This window comes from Echinococcus granulosus (assembly GCF_000524195.1).
Source record: "Echinococcus granulosus chromosome Unknown EG_S00174, whole genome shotgun sequence".
NCBI lineage: Eukaryota > Metazoa > Platyhelminthes > Cestoda > Cyclophyllidea > Taeniidae > Echinococcus > Echinococcus granulosus.
Window position 1 is genome coordinate 26,950 of NW_020170554.1, and position 15,571 is coordinate 42,520.

General features: G+C 42.6%; 3 protein-coding genes across 3 annotated transcripts in view; 2 read left to right on the forward strand and 1 right to left on the reverse strand. All coding sequences in view use genetic code 11, as the record gives it.

The window, feature by feature from the left end:
• EGR_09898 (hypothetical protein) overlaps positions 1-4,742 on the reverse strand; it is a gene marked incomplete at both ends in the record, with an annotated part of 5,217 nt that extends 475 nt beyond the window's left edge. Inside the window, 2 exons of the mRNA XM_024499147.1 lie at positions 3,152-3,339; positions 4,641-4,742. Of these exons, the coding sequence (XP_024346431.1) occupies positions 3,152-3,339; positions 4,641-4,742 (290 nt within the window). The remainder of the gene's footprint in view (positions 1-3,151; positions 3,340-4,640) is intronic.
• A 2,902-nt stretch (positions 4,743-7,644) lies between these two features.
• EGR_09899 (hypothetical protein) lies at positions 7,645-8,744 on the forward strand (the record flags this gene model as incomplete). The annotated part of the gene is made up of 2 exons (XM_024499148.1): positions 7,645-7,809; positions 8,646-8,744. The coding sequence occupies 2 exons, from the start codon at positions 7,645-7,647 to the stop codon at positions 8,742-8,744; spliced, it is 264 nt and encodes an 87-aa protein (XP_024346432.1).
• Positions 8,745-14,769: 6,025 nt separating this feature from the next.
• EGR_09900 (DNA-directed RNA polymerases I, II, and III subunit RPABC4) lies at positions 14,770-15,558 on the forward strand (the record flags this gene model as incomplete). Its single annotated transcript, XM_024499149.1, has 3 exons — positions 14,770-14,860; positions 15,270-15,362; positions 15,536-15,558. The coding sequence occupies 3 exons, from the start codon at positions 14,770-14,772 to the stop codon at positions 15,556-15,558; spliced, it is 207 nt and encodes a 68-aa protein (XP_024346433.1).
• Between the last annotated feature and the right edge of the window lie 13 nt (positions 15,559-15,571).

The window sequence follows — 15,571 nt, forward strand, 5'->3', positions numbered from 1 at the left end:
ACAAACTTTTCCATATAGTCAAAGGACTAGCGTTGCTTCCGTTGTTAATAGCTTACCTGCACACCACGGGACGGGGGTAGTTGCTGATGGTGGATATCATTTTCACACCTTCTGTTTGGGGTTGCCGCAGATCTCCTCATCCACAGCATATGCACTTCTTCTGCCTCGCCAAAGTTTATCACCTAGCAGTAGCAATCAGGGTCGAAGTCCTTTAGAATCGGGTTTGCTTTCCGTTGGCGCTAATGTAGCCACCTGAGACCACCCCGAACTTGAAAGAAGACACAATTCTCGGGCGGAACATGTATTGTCCGCATACAGTAGGACTCTGGGCTACCGGGATGGCCCGGGGACCAGCCCACCTGCAACACCAAAACCGAGAATCAGGCAAACATCTAATATATTACAAAATATTGTGCTTCAGGAATTCGGATCCATGGAATCGCCAACATCCAGGAGCCGGCATTGGTTAAATCCCCCGCAGATAGACAAACAATAGAGATTATGGGTATTTATGTCACCTTCAAACCCATGTTTCCACCAAATTCGCCTTATCAAGCATTAAAATCCAGTTGTGGAATTCTCATCCATAACTTTATTGCGCATTTACGTGGATGAAAAGGATTAGGGGATATGCAGATAGCCTGATAACACCTATAATCACATCCAAAATAGATTCGTAAAACCACTAAATAAAAGCAGTAGAATTACTAAATGGTTTTTTTTTCTTTTGCAAGTCAAAGTATATCCATGCAGTGAATTAGACTTTCAACACAGGCGACGATAGCGGACGGAGTTATGCTACAGACGTGTTTGGAAAGGCCAACCACTGTGGGGATTATGAATGATCCCTGACAAATTGGATCCTTAATGCTATCTGCTACGTATGATGTGCAGCAATGACTGCTGGTGTTGTGTGTGACCTTTTACACACCTTACGGTGATTGTAGGTTTAATGGGAAAATACAAGACCCACGTAAGAGGCGATCATTTCCTCCTCCTCCGTCTTCGCAACACCTAACCACAACTCATCACTTATTTATTTATTTTTTAATTAATGTCTAGTAAAAAATACACTATAAGGTACGCTTGTACATTCATCTCGGTGGTTAACAATTACCTGCATAACAGATTCGGGGTACAGGAGGGTTTGTCAGTACCATTTTAGGACACCTGGAAAGTGTGCTAACTTCTAGAAATTGCAAATATTCACCGTTGCCACAGGTAAAGTGGTCTGTTGTACAATTTTATGCCATGTGCTGGCTAGATCTAGTGCCTGGATTGTCACCGACGTACATACATGCGGTCATCTTGAAGGCTTTAACGTCACCCAAGTAGATGCCTTACTTCCGAGGAGTTGCGAGTCTTCTGTAGATACAAGTAGCTGAGCCTTGTACGCCTTCCCTCACCGCAGCACATTCCATCCTGACAGCAGCTTGATTAATGATGTCGAAGCTCAAAGCCTATTGGCTAGCGACATGTGCGGACATGCCTGCTATCTCCACCGAAGCATCCCTTTCCTGCTAGGTGATTTTGAAGTTGAGTTAAGCGACTGAACTGATGCACTGACCAGTCAGAATGTTAAACATGGTTATAGCATGCTGCTTAATCCCCAAAGTTAGTGTAGAAATGAAGCCTTCGGGTGCCGCGACAAGCCTATGCCTAAAGCAGCTACGACCGCCATTAGCGCGCAACGTCCCGAACCCCCAGCTCGGTCCATCATTTAGGACGCAGGGATTGTATTGACGCCCTGGCTGCCTGGCTCTCTCCATGCCTTTTGCCTAATCTGACATGACTGCATTTCGTGTTGGGGCTAGCCGGTAAAAAACGTCAAGATTTACCGAAGTAGCTAACACACATTCACAGAGATATACGGAGGGGATGTACTTCCAAACCTAAGGCCTTAGAAAACACTTGCTGAGGTTTAAAAAAGTTACACATTGGTCGCTTTTTTAACTCTCGGTTTTAGTAAAGGGACCGCGTAGGGGCTCCACCAGTGTACTTCCACCGAGCAGCCTACACTCCGGGCTGCCAGTAGCACTAAGCCCTACTGTACGTAGACAATACTTATGGTGCAAGAGCATTGTCTTCTTTTGCCTTTGGGTTAGCCTTGAAGCGCTACATTTGTTTCAACGGAAAGCGAACCCAATCTTAAAGGACAACTATCCTGATTTCCGCTAGTGGGCTATGAAATTGGCGGCGGGGTGGTGGGGAAGAAGTGTATATGCTGAGAGAAGTAATAACCCTTAGTATAAGTGCCGAATATGACGTTCACCTTCAGCAACTACTCCAGTCCTGTGGCCCACATGAAAGCTATTCACAACTGAAGCGACACTAACCATGATCGTGAACCATCTGTAAGGGTTCGCTGCGAAACTATCGTTCCTGCATGAAGATATCAATTATGTGAAATTACAGTGCCTCCTCTACTTTTCTGGTGGCTAGATGGAATCCAAATAGATATGGCTGGACTGCTCTGAAGTGTAAACTGCGTGGCAAGGAGAAAGACTCGAAATTCCACACTCACCGAAAGAGGTTTGATCCCTTTCCTTGGCACTTGAACATACTTTTGGGAAAGCGTTCCTAAGACTAGCAATGGGCACGAGTGATGGCTAGCACAAACCCCCTTTCCACAATACAGTTCTTAAATAGGACGAAACTCCGGATCCAGTAGAATTGCCTCTAGAGATCGGTGACTTTGCTGTCGAGCTTCTTCATCATTGTATGGAACTGCGACAACTAGCCCTTACAGCACCGATTACGATGCGATGGCTGTGATAGGAGGTTGACTAAGGGTATCACCGTAGACGACGCTCAAAAGAGGTTTTAGTAGAGGGGCCACTTAAGTTCTTCGCTCTTGTACCTTCGCTGGGCTGCCTAGCCTCCGAGCGACGCCGGTAGCTCTCAAGTCCTGCTGTACGTTGGCAATGTATATTCTGCCCGAGTTTAGTGTCGTTTTCCGTCCACATGGAAGTCTTGAGATGCTGCAGATAAACGTGTTTGGAAAAACCTGTTCAAACTTCGCTTAATTTTTTATTCGTTTCACGAGTTACTCTCTGGGCAGTGGTATGTAACTCAGGTTGTAGGTTTGGTCTCAGCTCCTCCGTAGGATTATTATGAAGCGCAAAACCCCAAAATTGTCCATTTCTCAAACCAAAATTGCTCCTTTAGGTAATTTAAGCTGCTGTCCACTTTAAAATTGATTTTAAGTGTATGCTTTTTGCTTTTGAAAAAATTTGTGGATGGGAATTTCCGTTTTGCTCTTGCTCCTTCCCTACCTCTCCTCCTCTCCCTCAATGGCAAAAATAATGTAGAAATGACACAAAAATAAGCAAATAATCCCTAAAGTGTCTAAAAAAATCTTAAATTATTACAGTTTCTTAGATCAGTAGGGCGCAGAAAGTTCAAACCACCAAGTTAAAAAGGAGGATCAAGGCATACTGGTTTCTGGGGTGAAAACCATGGTAAGATGAAAATAAAAAATAAGAAGGCTCTTTTGGACAAAAAGAGGTTAAGAGTAGGAAAAAAATCTACTAAATCACCTAAAATTTTGAATCTGCAATCAGTTGCTTACACCCCCGACGTTTGATTGCGCAAGAAACACGGGTCAAACGGAGTGGATAGGTAATCCGGCAGACCTCTCGGAAGAACTGTGAAAATTTTTTGCTCACCGCTTTTGACAGATCCACTTCTCATCAATAACCTCGCATTGTGGGAACAATTGAAGCATAAAATTTTATAAACAAGCAATAATCCGTAAATCATGTTGTGTGCTACTCCAACCACTCGGAGATTCCATTGATTACACTGTTGTCATTGGAATAGAAAATTAATTGCGTCAGTTAAGTTCATTGTAATAAAACACCAGCTAATTTAGCCTAAGTAACCAAATTTCACATTCGTATGAGCAGCAGGTAGCCTTTGAAAATCACCTGCTTAGAGTAGTAAGTTGTCAGGGTGGTTTTGTCCTTTCTTTCCCCATTGCTTACCCTTTGGTCAAGAATATCGTCCCCTTTGACGGTAAAGATGACGGCGATGTTGGAAGAGGGTTAAATTGCCTTCTTTTTCTACTTCTTTTTGGTCTTATTTGTCTTCCTCTTCATCTGTGCAGGTACCACTGTATCTTCTCACCTTTTGGGTATCAGACAGGTAATTTGCCTGGTCATTGCTTTGCTCCTCCGCGGGAATTCAAGACACCACGCACAGAATGCAACTGAATAAGACCTAATAAAGGAAGCTTTGAATCCATTTTTGTCCATTAGGTTACACCCAAAGAGTTATAGGCCTTGTAGTTGGACGATAGCAACTATAGCACAGTGGAAGGTAATCGCAAACACCCGATCATAACTTACCTCTATCGAAAGAACGGGTAACACTCTAAGAATACTCTGAATGGGAAAGGATATGCATTGTTGAGGAGGAGTAAGGATGGGAGCTACTGGCCCAACCTGAAGGCCAGACCTCCCAGCGGAGGTACAGTAGCGGAGCACCTAAGTGGTTCATTACCAAGCCGAGAGTTAAACAAACAACCAGTGTAGTACGTAGCCCCTCTCCTCTTTCGAGCGTAGTCCTCGGCGTTCCCTCTTGGGCAAGAACCTGCGCCAACAATCACGACGCTATTGGTACTGTAAGGACACACTCACCAGACAACCTTGACATTCATCGAAATTCCATGCAAATGAGAAGATACTTGACCGCAACGCCACTGATACTTCTTGACCAACCCACTGGATCTGGATTTTCATCCTATTTGAAAGCTGGATTACGCCAGCCATCATGCAAGTCCATCGCTAGTCGTAGAATCACTGTCCTAAAAGCAGATTCAAGTACCAAGGGACAGGATCTAAGAGAGTTCTGTGGGTGTGGAGTTTTGCCGCCATTCCTCCCTGCCACTTTGTTTACACTTGATTGCAGCCCAGCCATCTCTATCTGAGTTCTACAAAGCTAGTAGAGAAGTGGAGGAGGCACCAAGGGTTCTCGTAACTGATTTCTTTAAACAGGAACGGTAGACAGCTCCGTAACGAACATTTCCACATGGTTTGCGGCTGGCATTGCTTCACTTGTCAATGGCTTTCCTGCAGACTACGGGACTGTGACAGTTGCCAAAGGTAGACGTCATTTTTAGCCCTTCAGTTAGGGGTCTTCACTGATTCTCCTATCCGCTGCAAATGCACCTCTTCCACTCCGCTAAGGTTCATTGCCCTGCAGAAAAAATCAGGATAGTTTTCCTTTGAGATGGGGTTAGTTTACCGCTGCCATCAAGGTGGGACCCCGAGACATCCCTGAAAGATAAAGTACTCAAACTGATCATGCATTGTTGACCTACAGAAGGGCATGGGGCTACTGGCACAATCCGAAGTCCAGGCCGTCTGACTTAGGAGCAATAGTGGAGCCCTTGATTAGCCTACTACCAAAGCTAAGAATTAAAGGAAGAATTAACCAATTACCAATGTCAAGGTTGTATCATTACTTTGTAAAACAAATTGTAACCAAAGCCCATCGTAAGGAAGGGCTTGCTCATTTGAGTAAACTAGCTGGGTGATTGATAAGTAGGGCCTAAACTGTTTTGAAGGCGCTCATAGAATGGCGTTCCCAGCGTCTTTTATGAGAATTCAAACATGGGAAAGAAGTTTAGAGCAGTCAAAAAGTAGAAGCAAAGAACTCAGAAACCAAAAATACAAATTTTTAAAATATGTAATTGAGCAAAGCTTGTTGAGATTGTTGGGTTGCTCCCCCAGCCTCTTGGATCATCGTGCTGCTTGAGTTAGAGATCTGATCTTGACATTTCTGCTTTTAAAAGTCTTTAAGGAGACTACGAGTGTTGCTATCAAAGTTATTATCTACTGTGTATCTCTCTATTTATTGAAAAAATTCCGCATTGTAGGTAAACATGCAAAGCTAACTCTCCTTAGTTGAGGGATATTAGATGCTAGCCCCGAAACCAACGTCAACACATTTTACTTATCATTGTGGAAAGCTAACCTTCATAAACAATCTTTAGTTTTTTGAAAAAATCATATGCTGCAATTTTTTACAAAAGAATAAACCAAATCAAAACGAATGTAGGTGGTGATAAAGGCCATTGTTAGCACAAAAAATGAGGACACCTCGGAACCACCAGCGTGAATACCGGCCAAGCCAGCGGACTTTCGCATTATACATGGTGTTAAATTTGTTGTATGCTTAAAAAAAATTGCTGGTAGCGACCGCGTTTTTTATTTAACGAGGCTTTAACGAAACTGTGATCCGATTTGTGCTCGGTAGAGATTTGAAACAAATTTTTTTGCGTATCTTTTAATGCAGGGAAGCAATTTTTAAAGGGAATCTGTGCGTTAGACATCCATTTTTAATGCACCATGATCTACTTCCCAAAGTAAAGGATCAAAGCGCCATTGAATAGGATCTTCAGATGACGACTTGTACAATGCTTACAAGAGCTGGGTCTATCTTTCATTAATTTTTATGCGATGTTTGCACAAAGAATGAAAGGGGGTAATACTATTTATCTGTTTGAGTGTTCGATCTCGAGTTCCACCACTCAGAGGTAGAATTAGAAGGTAGATGCATTTCGAGGAACCTCTGGTAGTCACTGTAATTTTTACTAACCCTCCAGTCTGTCATTTGGGTAAAACAGACGTTTGATGCATAAATTAGTGCCTTACAAGAGGTTTTGACCTTGACTGATTTTTAGAAATTAGATTCAAATCTCACACCCACCCACACACCCACACACCGCTATTTTAGAAGACATGAAGTCTACCGATGAAGAATTTTTTTCTGCCTCAAGCCCAGATTAAAGAAGTACAGGTAGAATAAGGTGCAATGCGTTTACTGTTTATTTAACCCTCGGATTTGATAAAAAGCTTAACCCGGTGATCCGGCCTCTGGGTCATTTCAGCAACCCCAAGCCCTACTAAATGTCGACAATACATACTCCGCTTAGGTATTATCTTCTTTTGCTTTTAGGGATGCAACGGGGCTCTGTATTGGCGGCAGTGGTTAGTGGACCCAATCCTGAAGGAGAAGTGCACAGCTTTCTATTACTGGGTGGTAATTCTTAGTGGGAAGGGAGAAGTGCTAATCCTGCGGACGGGAGAATACGCGACGACCCTTATCAAAGGGGCTGCAGATGACGTCTAACCTTGGCGTCTATCCCAGTCCTGTGGTCTGCTGGGAAGTCATTAATAACTGAAGTGATACTAGCCGCGGAAGTGAATCATATGCAAAGGTACGTTACGGAGCTGTCCACCACTCCTGTTTAAAAATGTCAACTATGTGAATATGCAATTGCCTCCTCCATATCCCTACTAGTTGGATGGAAACCAGATATATATGGTTGGGTAGCACAGAAGTGAAAGCAAAGTGGGAAGGAGAAATAAACATAAAACCCCTCCTTTTTTACTGAATGACTGCTTTTAGGTGACTAGCGATGAACACTCTCAATGACCAGCGCATTCTCTCGTCCCCCTAGTACAGTTTCCAAACAGGACAAATCTCCAGATTCATTAGCATTGCCGGAGGGATCAGTAACGTTGTGGTCTAGTTCCTCCTCATTTGCATGGAAATCCGATGACTGACGCTGTTGGCTGGTGGGTGTTTCCTTACAGCACCGACCACGTTTAGATTGCCGACGTGGGCGATTGACCAATGGGAGAGCCGGAGACGATGGTCGAACGGGGGGAGGGGCTCTGTGATACGTTAGTTGTTCGCTTAACCCTCGGTTTCGGTAACGGACCATTTAAGTGCTCCGCCATTATACCTCCGCTCAGTGGACTGGCCTCTGGATCATGCCAGCAACCCTTAAGCCCTTCTGTACGTAAAAAAAAACATTTTTTTTTGCAAGTCTTGTTCTTTTTCGCCTTTGGGGAAGTGTCAGAGCGCCATGCATTGAATGATTATACATAAAATAACCAAAAATTTTGCAAATCTTTGAGAATAGTCATCATTACAAGTGAGCAGCAATTCTCATCAGAGAGGATACCAGGCAGCCGAAAATTCACTTTTCCCAAGAACTATTTGCCTTTAGATGCAAAGGCCGTACAGCCTTCAAAGTAACAGTTTTATTCTTTTTTCCAAGCAGAGCTGTGGGATCAAAAAATTCAAAATTGAACCTACTTATTAACTACAAAAATCCTTTCATTGCAGCAGAAATTGTCGAGGTTAACCAACACCTATGCTAAAGCCTTGTAGAACTATAGTTTCCAACTTTGTGTAATGGGGAGGGGACACGCATTGCAGCAATTACTCTTTGGAATAGCTATTGCATACAAGTTTATTTATTTTATCATATAAACATACTTTAAGGAAGAAGCTGAAAAATAGAGAAGAATAGGTGTGAAAGAGGTAGCACCCACAAGCACATGCGCACACACCTAGGTGAGGAGGCCATTAAGTCAGGTTTAAATTTTCACATTTAAGCATTAACACATTGAAAATAATGTGCCGCGAAAGTGATTTATTGCAGCATATCACCTTGATGTTGCTGCTGCTGCCATTTTATGAGTGCGAAACTGCTATCTAATTTGCTGCCTCTTATACATCGTCAAGGCTCCCTTTGATTGACTGCAGCCCACAAAGTAGGGTTCTCAATCAAGTTTGTACGCTTTGAGAGAACTTACAGAAAGCCAAGCTCCCTTTCTTCCACACAGCAATTAACCATATGCGCGACCTGCGTTCATTCTTCGCTGAAGTCGCAATCAGCCGAATCAGCGTGGACGAAGACAACGGAGGCCAGAGAGCAGCATTGACGAGCGGAGTGAAGAGTCGGAGTAGTTACAAGCACAAATAAACAGTGTTAAATTATCTATAAGGCTTCTTATTTTGAGACTCCGCTCGGCACTCTCCACCTCCCCGCTGCCTTCCGTTCACTTCTCTGTTTCGGCCATTACATTCAGAGTCAGGAGCGGAAGCCTCTAGTGGTGTTTCTTGCAAATCAGGAGTTTTGCACCCTTTGAGGAGGAGACCCTTCAACGAGTCCATTCCACACACTAGTCTGTATTTGTAGATCCATTTGCCTAAAAGCGGGATAAACTTTAGTACCTATCCCACTTTGTCAATTTTTTACTAATTCAGCAGTATCCAGCCGGTCATTTGGGCTTTCTACAATGTACTAGGGACTCTCAATTTACATACCTTCCGCTTTTCCAAGCTCTACATATCCGGTGTCTCATCAGGTTCCAATCGCCTTGCAGAGAACACGGGGTTAAGATGACGGCCAAAATGTGTGATAGGCATAGACAACCACTCACAAGGAACGGATGTCATTAAGATGAGAAGATTTTTGATCCCGAGGCCAGTGCTGTTTTTCGAAATTTGGGCAGATCCAGAGACATGACCTCTTCCAACCGTACGGTGGCGTTTTACTACTTTTGTGCTAAGGCAAAGGGGTTGGTCCACTACAGCGAGCGCGCTTCCCTACGAAAAGGAAAGTTTTAAGGTCCAGGCATCTTAATTATGAATGATTCGAAGAGTTCTTTGTCTGTTGAAAGATAAGACAAGAATAGAACTTCTAGATGATGCTTAAAACCTCAGGCGATTATAGACAGCTACTGCGTTGCTTCCCTCTTCTTTGTCCGGTCTTTTCCCAGGAAAAATATGTGCTTTAGACTAACTCATGAGTCAGAAACAAAAGTCCTGCATCACATCTCCGGAAAGGACTGGAAGTAGTTGATCCCCACGCTAATGATGCCTCCTGCCTTCCACTTGGGATGAATTGTTACCTTTGCCCTCTCCGTGAACCGTGTAGTGGAAATTCACTGCCATAGTGCTGGTCAAGTAAGATACTGTATAGATAGATTCATGATAGGCATTTTCGAAAGCTTCCTTTCCAATCGTGCTCCAGTGGTTAAGGGAAACAGAGTGGATCCTGAAATTGGACCTATTCTCAAAGGGGACGCTAATCCAGTTAGTCTCATCTTTATGCATCCAGAGTTGATTATGTCTTCTTTGACGTTTGGTCTCATTATTCATTCAATAAAATCAGGATTGTTGGTTTTTTGGAAAGCGGTTGCTAAATCCCACATCAATGTAGCCTCTGCATCCTCCCGCCCCCCATTCCCAATCAAAAGTTCAAATTTGCCTTTACTGTTGATAAAATATCGGCATAAATGACTGGAACTGAAGGCATGTAAAGCTAAATATCACGTCAAGCTAAACAGAAAACCTATATAGACGGCATTCCGTAAAACCATTGAGCCATATCTCGCAAGGAATTTGTGGTATCCACCGCCTAAGAGACAAATGCATGAGGATGAACAATGGCCGCGGGGTATGGTAAATAGACCCTCTGGGGAATAAATCAAAACGAGCTAACTGTGCCCTTCATGTCACATCCACTTGACGGTGGAAAACAGCTGTCCGGCTTATAGAACAAGGGCAAAATTAGACTAATGGAGATGCCGATGAATCGGGATGAATTCAACGGACTGTTATTGACTGACTTGCAGCCGTCCAGTTAAGTGAAGTGCGTGTGTGTGTGTGTGTCTTTTTCCTTAATCTCGAATCCTTTTTTTAATGTGTGTTTGTGCCAAAAGTAGCTAATGGTCGCGTTTTGTGCAGACATGCACGAGCGTGCACCTAAGAGAAATAGTGGAGAGCTACAGGTAAAGAAGACGGGCGGGAAAAAAACCTCCTCCTCCCCCTCCATGAATGTGAACTGTGCGATGGACTGGACGGAGGAGGAGGATACGAAAAAAAGAGCCACTGCGAAGGAGCCTAGACTTGTGCCTGCGTTATTTTTAAATTGTCCAAAGGCATTAGCTGGCGTAGCAGCCGTGTTAGGGCATGGGTTTGGGTCTTCCTAGACCTCGTCAAGCTTTTATTATCTCTCTTTGTAGTTGAGGTATTTGTACTTTTAGGCGGGGGTCTTTTAAACCTTAATTAATCAAGAAAACGGGAGGAGACAACAAGCAGACCTTGTAGTCGGATGCTTCAGTTCCAGACAGGACAAGTGTACTTGACGAAATCAGACACGGACTATCCATTTGAACATACGGTTAGGAATCAACCCACATGTTCAAGTGCCTGGGGCACAGTGAGCGCTGTCTAAATCCAAACTGCCATGGTAAAACGATTTAACAGATGTCAGGTAGTCAAAATGATCAGCTGAACTGACAGAAGTTCTTATCGAAGTGACATAAACTGGTCCTGATTTTATCCAGAATCAAAATCACTAACGGTTAGGTCAAGAAGGCGTAATTTTATAATAAACTGGAGTAAAGCTTTTATTTTTCTTTAATGAGCTAATAGGAATTCTCAAAATAGCAATTAAAAAGTCTACATTTTATTTGAGAGAAGCTGGACTACCAAATAAAATAGCACTTAAGGGTGGAATAAAAGTATTTATTAAGCAGACGCTAAAGGAGAAGTTGAAGTTCTTTGAATGGAGGCTTTTATATTGCTCGAATTTTCTTTCAAAACTTCAGTAGGAAGATGCTTTTTCCTTAAAGCCCCTTGAAGCCTCTACACCTAAGTTAAAAGTGCAGCCAGCGACTGCAAGCTTGGAGCCCAATTGGCGAAGCGCCTCAAAGGAAAAACGCATTTTCTGTAAAGTTTCCAACTTGCACGTTATTGAGTGAGGTAATTGGTGGTACTACACACCAATCAATTGAGGCGATAGGTCAGGTCTTGAAGAAATCGCGGTGCTGAGCTTTGTGAGCAAAACAGTGAAATGGGGTGTTGTGTAAAAGTTGGAAGGTCGGCATTTAAAAAAGTCCTTTGTGATGGTAAGTACTTTGAATGGGCTAGCACTGTAGCGCGTGAATTTTTGCTATGCTGAGAAGCAAACTCCTTCACACCGTGAGCGTTTTGTTTTTCTCATTTTAAGAGGTACATCGGCTTATCCACGATCTTTCAAGGACACGTGAGAGATTCCACTTAGTTTCTAAAACACTTCATTCCTGTCAAGTCCTTGTACTGTCAAAATTAAGCATGGTCATCATCTAACATGTAAAAAGTGATGCTGTGCGCTCAGGCAAGTAGACTATCTGGCTGGTTGTAACTTTGGCAGCGTGTCGTTTCAAAATTTAGGCATCTTCTTGACCGAGAATATGGACTAATGAAAAATTCATTAATGATGAGTGGAAGTTGAGTAAACCAGTACCCAATCAGTGTGGAGAAAAATACAAACTACTGTCAGAGCTTGGTAACTTGTCCAGGAAGTTGCTACTCATAATACGCTATTCGACTCGGAGTTGAAGGCTCAAAAGGTCGTTATACAACTAAGCGAGGTTGACTATTTTCGAGAATAATAAAATGTATGCCTCAAGGTAGTAGATTATGGTGGTACAAGTAGGTACCGAATGTTCTCTACCCAGTTCTTAAATTGCCATGCGAATGGTAGTTCGGTGCTAGTGAGGTGGAGAATATAAAAGTACATCAAATGCATAAAAAAACGCTGGTAGCGCAGGTAAATGGATTTGGAGTTCATTGCCTTGTTTATATGACAATAAGGCGCCTAAATGCCGCTTTTCTATCTAGCAGTGTGACTGTTTGTTTAGCTCTCGGTTTTATTGTAGGGGCCACACAGGGGCTCCGCTATTGTACCTCTGGGCCGTGCCAGTGGCACCTAAGTCCTGCTACACATTGACAATACATATTCTCCCCCTGGTGTTGTTTCTTCTTTCGTCTTCAAGTGAAGTCTTGGGGAGTTACAAGCAGTTAAATGGGCTCGGTTATAATAAACAGCAAAGTCTTCGGATTATTGTCAGTGTTAATTGCTTGGACAAGAACAACGGGAAGGAAGGAAGATTAATCTGAAGAATTCAGCAAAACTTTTTAAGAGTTCTATACATCATGGCACAAAACCTTTGAGTAAAGTGTTACTTTGCAAATTAATTATCCCGCCTGCAGACGACTAAATAACTTCCACCCTAACTGCTTTGCCCTGACATTTTCCAGCCTTCTAAATTATTTGCGCTTCACATTGCTGCGTTCCTCTCACATTAATTTCGTAAATGTCAAATGTTAAGCCAAATGTAGCACTTAATTAAGAGAAAGGCATTTGCAATGGAGGAGGCTTTATCGAAATAACGAGATCTAGCGATCAGCATTACTGGAAATGGTTGAGGTGACATTTTTATCCAAAAATTCCCAAAGTAAATCATTAAAATTGGGTTTCCACGTACTCACTTTAAATTATCTCCACTGCTCAAAATCACCTCACTTTTCAGTAACTTAAGTGAGAAATAATCATTGTTAAATGGTTAGTCAAAAATTCGTTTCAACTCCAAGTATTAATAAATTGGGGTAGTTTTATTATGTATGGGTTCCATGGCCCACAATCTATTCGCCACGGGGATAGCATGCCTCTCCTAAAATGTCGCCTACTTGTCAGGTTGTCTGAATCTTTTTTGCACTCATAATTAGGCCAGGTCTAGAGAGTTGTGTAATTTGCCACGTCTGCGAAGGCAAAATAGACATCAAAGTGCAACCAAAGTACTACAAAGGTGGATACAAGTATATTAGTCCCGACAAATAAACAAGGTTTAAACTAGCTGACATCATTAGGAAAATCGAGGAGTAGCAGATTAGGATCATTTTAAAAATTTATAATAATTTTGTGGAGAACTTTACCGATTATAATGTTCAAAATGGCCTCATGAAGTTCTATGATTTTGGTAAAGGCTTCCGAGCCATACCGTTAGATTAGGCTCTTCTACACAAGAGCAAAGTATCTTCCACCAAGCTTCTATAACTCCTCCGACTTGAGGGAAGAATTGGGAGGCTATAAATGATTTACAATAAAATAGTTTGAGCAATAAACCCCAAAATAAAGGGAAAATGTACTCTGCCAGACCGTTAAATAGTTAAAACACCTATTTGCGGACAAGAGCATTGCAGCCATAAGCGAGATGATCAAGTAAAACAGCTCAATAAAAAACCGTTGTTATTTAATGACCACTTGAAGTGTAATACGAAGGTGGTTTATCCCTCGGTATTGTTGAGGCGCCACTTTTGTACTTCGAATTTGCCTTCGTGTACCTCGTTGGCCTTCGGGCCATGCCAGTAGCCCAAACACCTCGGTACTGAATATATATTCTGCCCGAGTATTGTGCCTTCCTTCGTCTTCGGGGAAGTCTCGAGACGCTACATAAGTCTTAATGGTGTTGAGATAGACCAGTGCAATACCTCGATTACTTGTTTAGTTCCTCGTTGTGCTTTAGCGAGCACTCAAAGCCCCTCCTTTGTACTACCTCTGAGCGAAATGGACTTTGGGCCATGCCCGTAGCCTTACTCCGTTCTTCCATTAGCCGATAGTGCATGGACTGCCCTAGCATTAGGTCTTCTTACCCCTCCAGAGAAGTCTCGGGGAGCTACACCAGCATCCGATCTAGGTAGAAAATCTCAACCCAAATGGGGAAGTAGCCAAAGGGAGCGTGTTGACGAGGGTTAGCTGGATGTAAGATAGATGAGAACTAATTTGACTGTTATTATGCTTAAGGTCGCGGAATAGTATACGGCTCAAAATTCTTACTCAAAACCAAATATTTTTGCATTTATTCAAATCCTGCTAATTCGGTGCAGAGTATCTTCACGCCTAAGCTAAAAAGCCAAAATTTTGGAAGCAATTGATTTAGATGCGTTTTTAAATATAGTCAAAGAAAAAAATTTCTGTTAAAGTCAATAATTTCTAAGTTTTTTTTTGAATCTGTAAGGAATGATTTTGAAACAAGGTTTTTGTTTGTATTTGCTTCTAAGTTAGTCATGAGTGCATTTTTGTGCAGAACCACACGCTGTTCGTGCGCCGGTTTACGCATTCCCCTTATCTAGGTAATGTCGACCAACTTTGAAACTCCATCTACGAACGACTCTACAACGGCGACGGGAGCATTGACGAAACGCACAGTTACATACATATGTGGAGGTGCGCTTGTTCGCCTATAGAATTGATCAAATCCCGATGTATTCATAACTTATGTGAATCGACTGCATAGAGCGTGGGCGTTTTTGTATCCGTGCCTCTGTAAACGACCACCTATGTTTAGCTTTAATGTCACTATGTATTTAATAGGTGAGGGCTGTTAATGTCAGTGTGAAAAAATGGTGCTCGCTCTGAGGCGCCGCTGTTACGCAGTTAGGTCACTCCAGCAGTGTGTCTTGCTCCATCTCACCACTTTTGCCGTTCGTTGGAAATACTTGCGTGCATCAAACACATGGTACTTAGTGGTAGCTGATCTTGTTAGATTTGTGGAATCATTAACTCTATTTGACTTCATTGAACCTGACCCTAGAATATTGTGCTGCAATGCATTTATACGCCTCCTTTGTTTTAGAATGCCGGGCGGAAAACCAGATCAAACCCCGTGAACTCGTACGATGTCTAGAGTGCGGTCATCGCGTTCTCTACAAAAAGCGGTCCAAAAGAAGTAGGTTATCCATCCTCACAAAACTCAAATTCTTTTCCTAGGTATTTTTACTCATTTTAATATGTTGACATAATTTGGCCTAGTAATTTCTAGGTCTCTCTTGTTCGGAAAGTTTATTTGGAGTGCAAAAAGGATGGCATATTTTCCCACCCTGATTGTTACTTTTTTCTTAGTGAGCGTCTTCGAGGCCCGATGAAAAGTGGCAACTC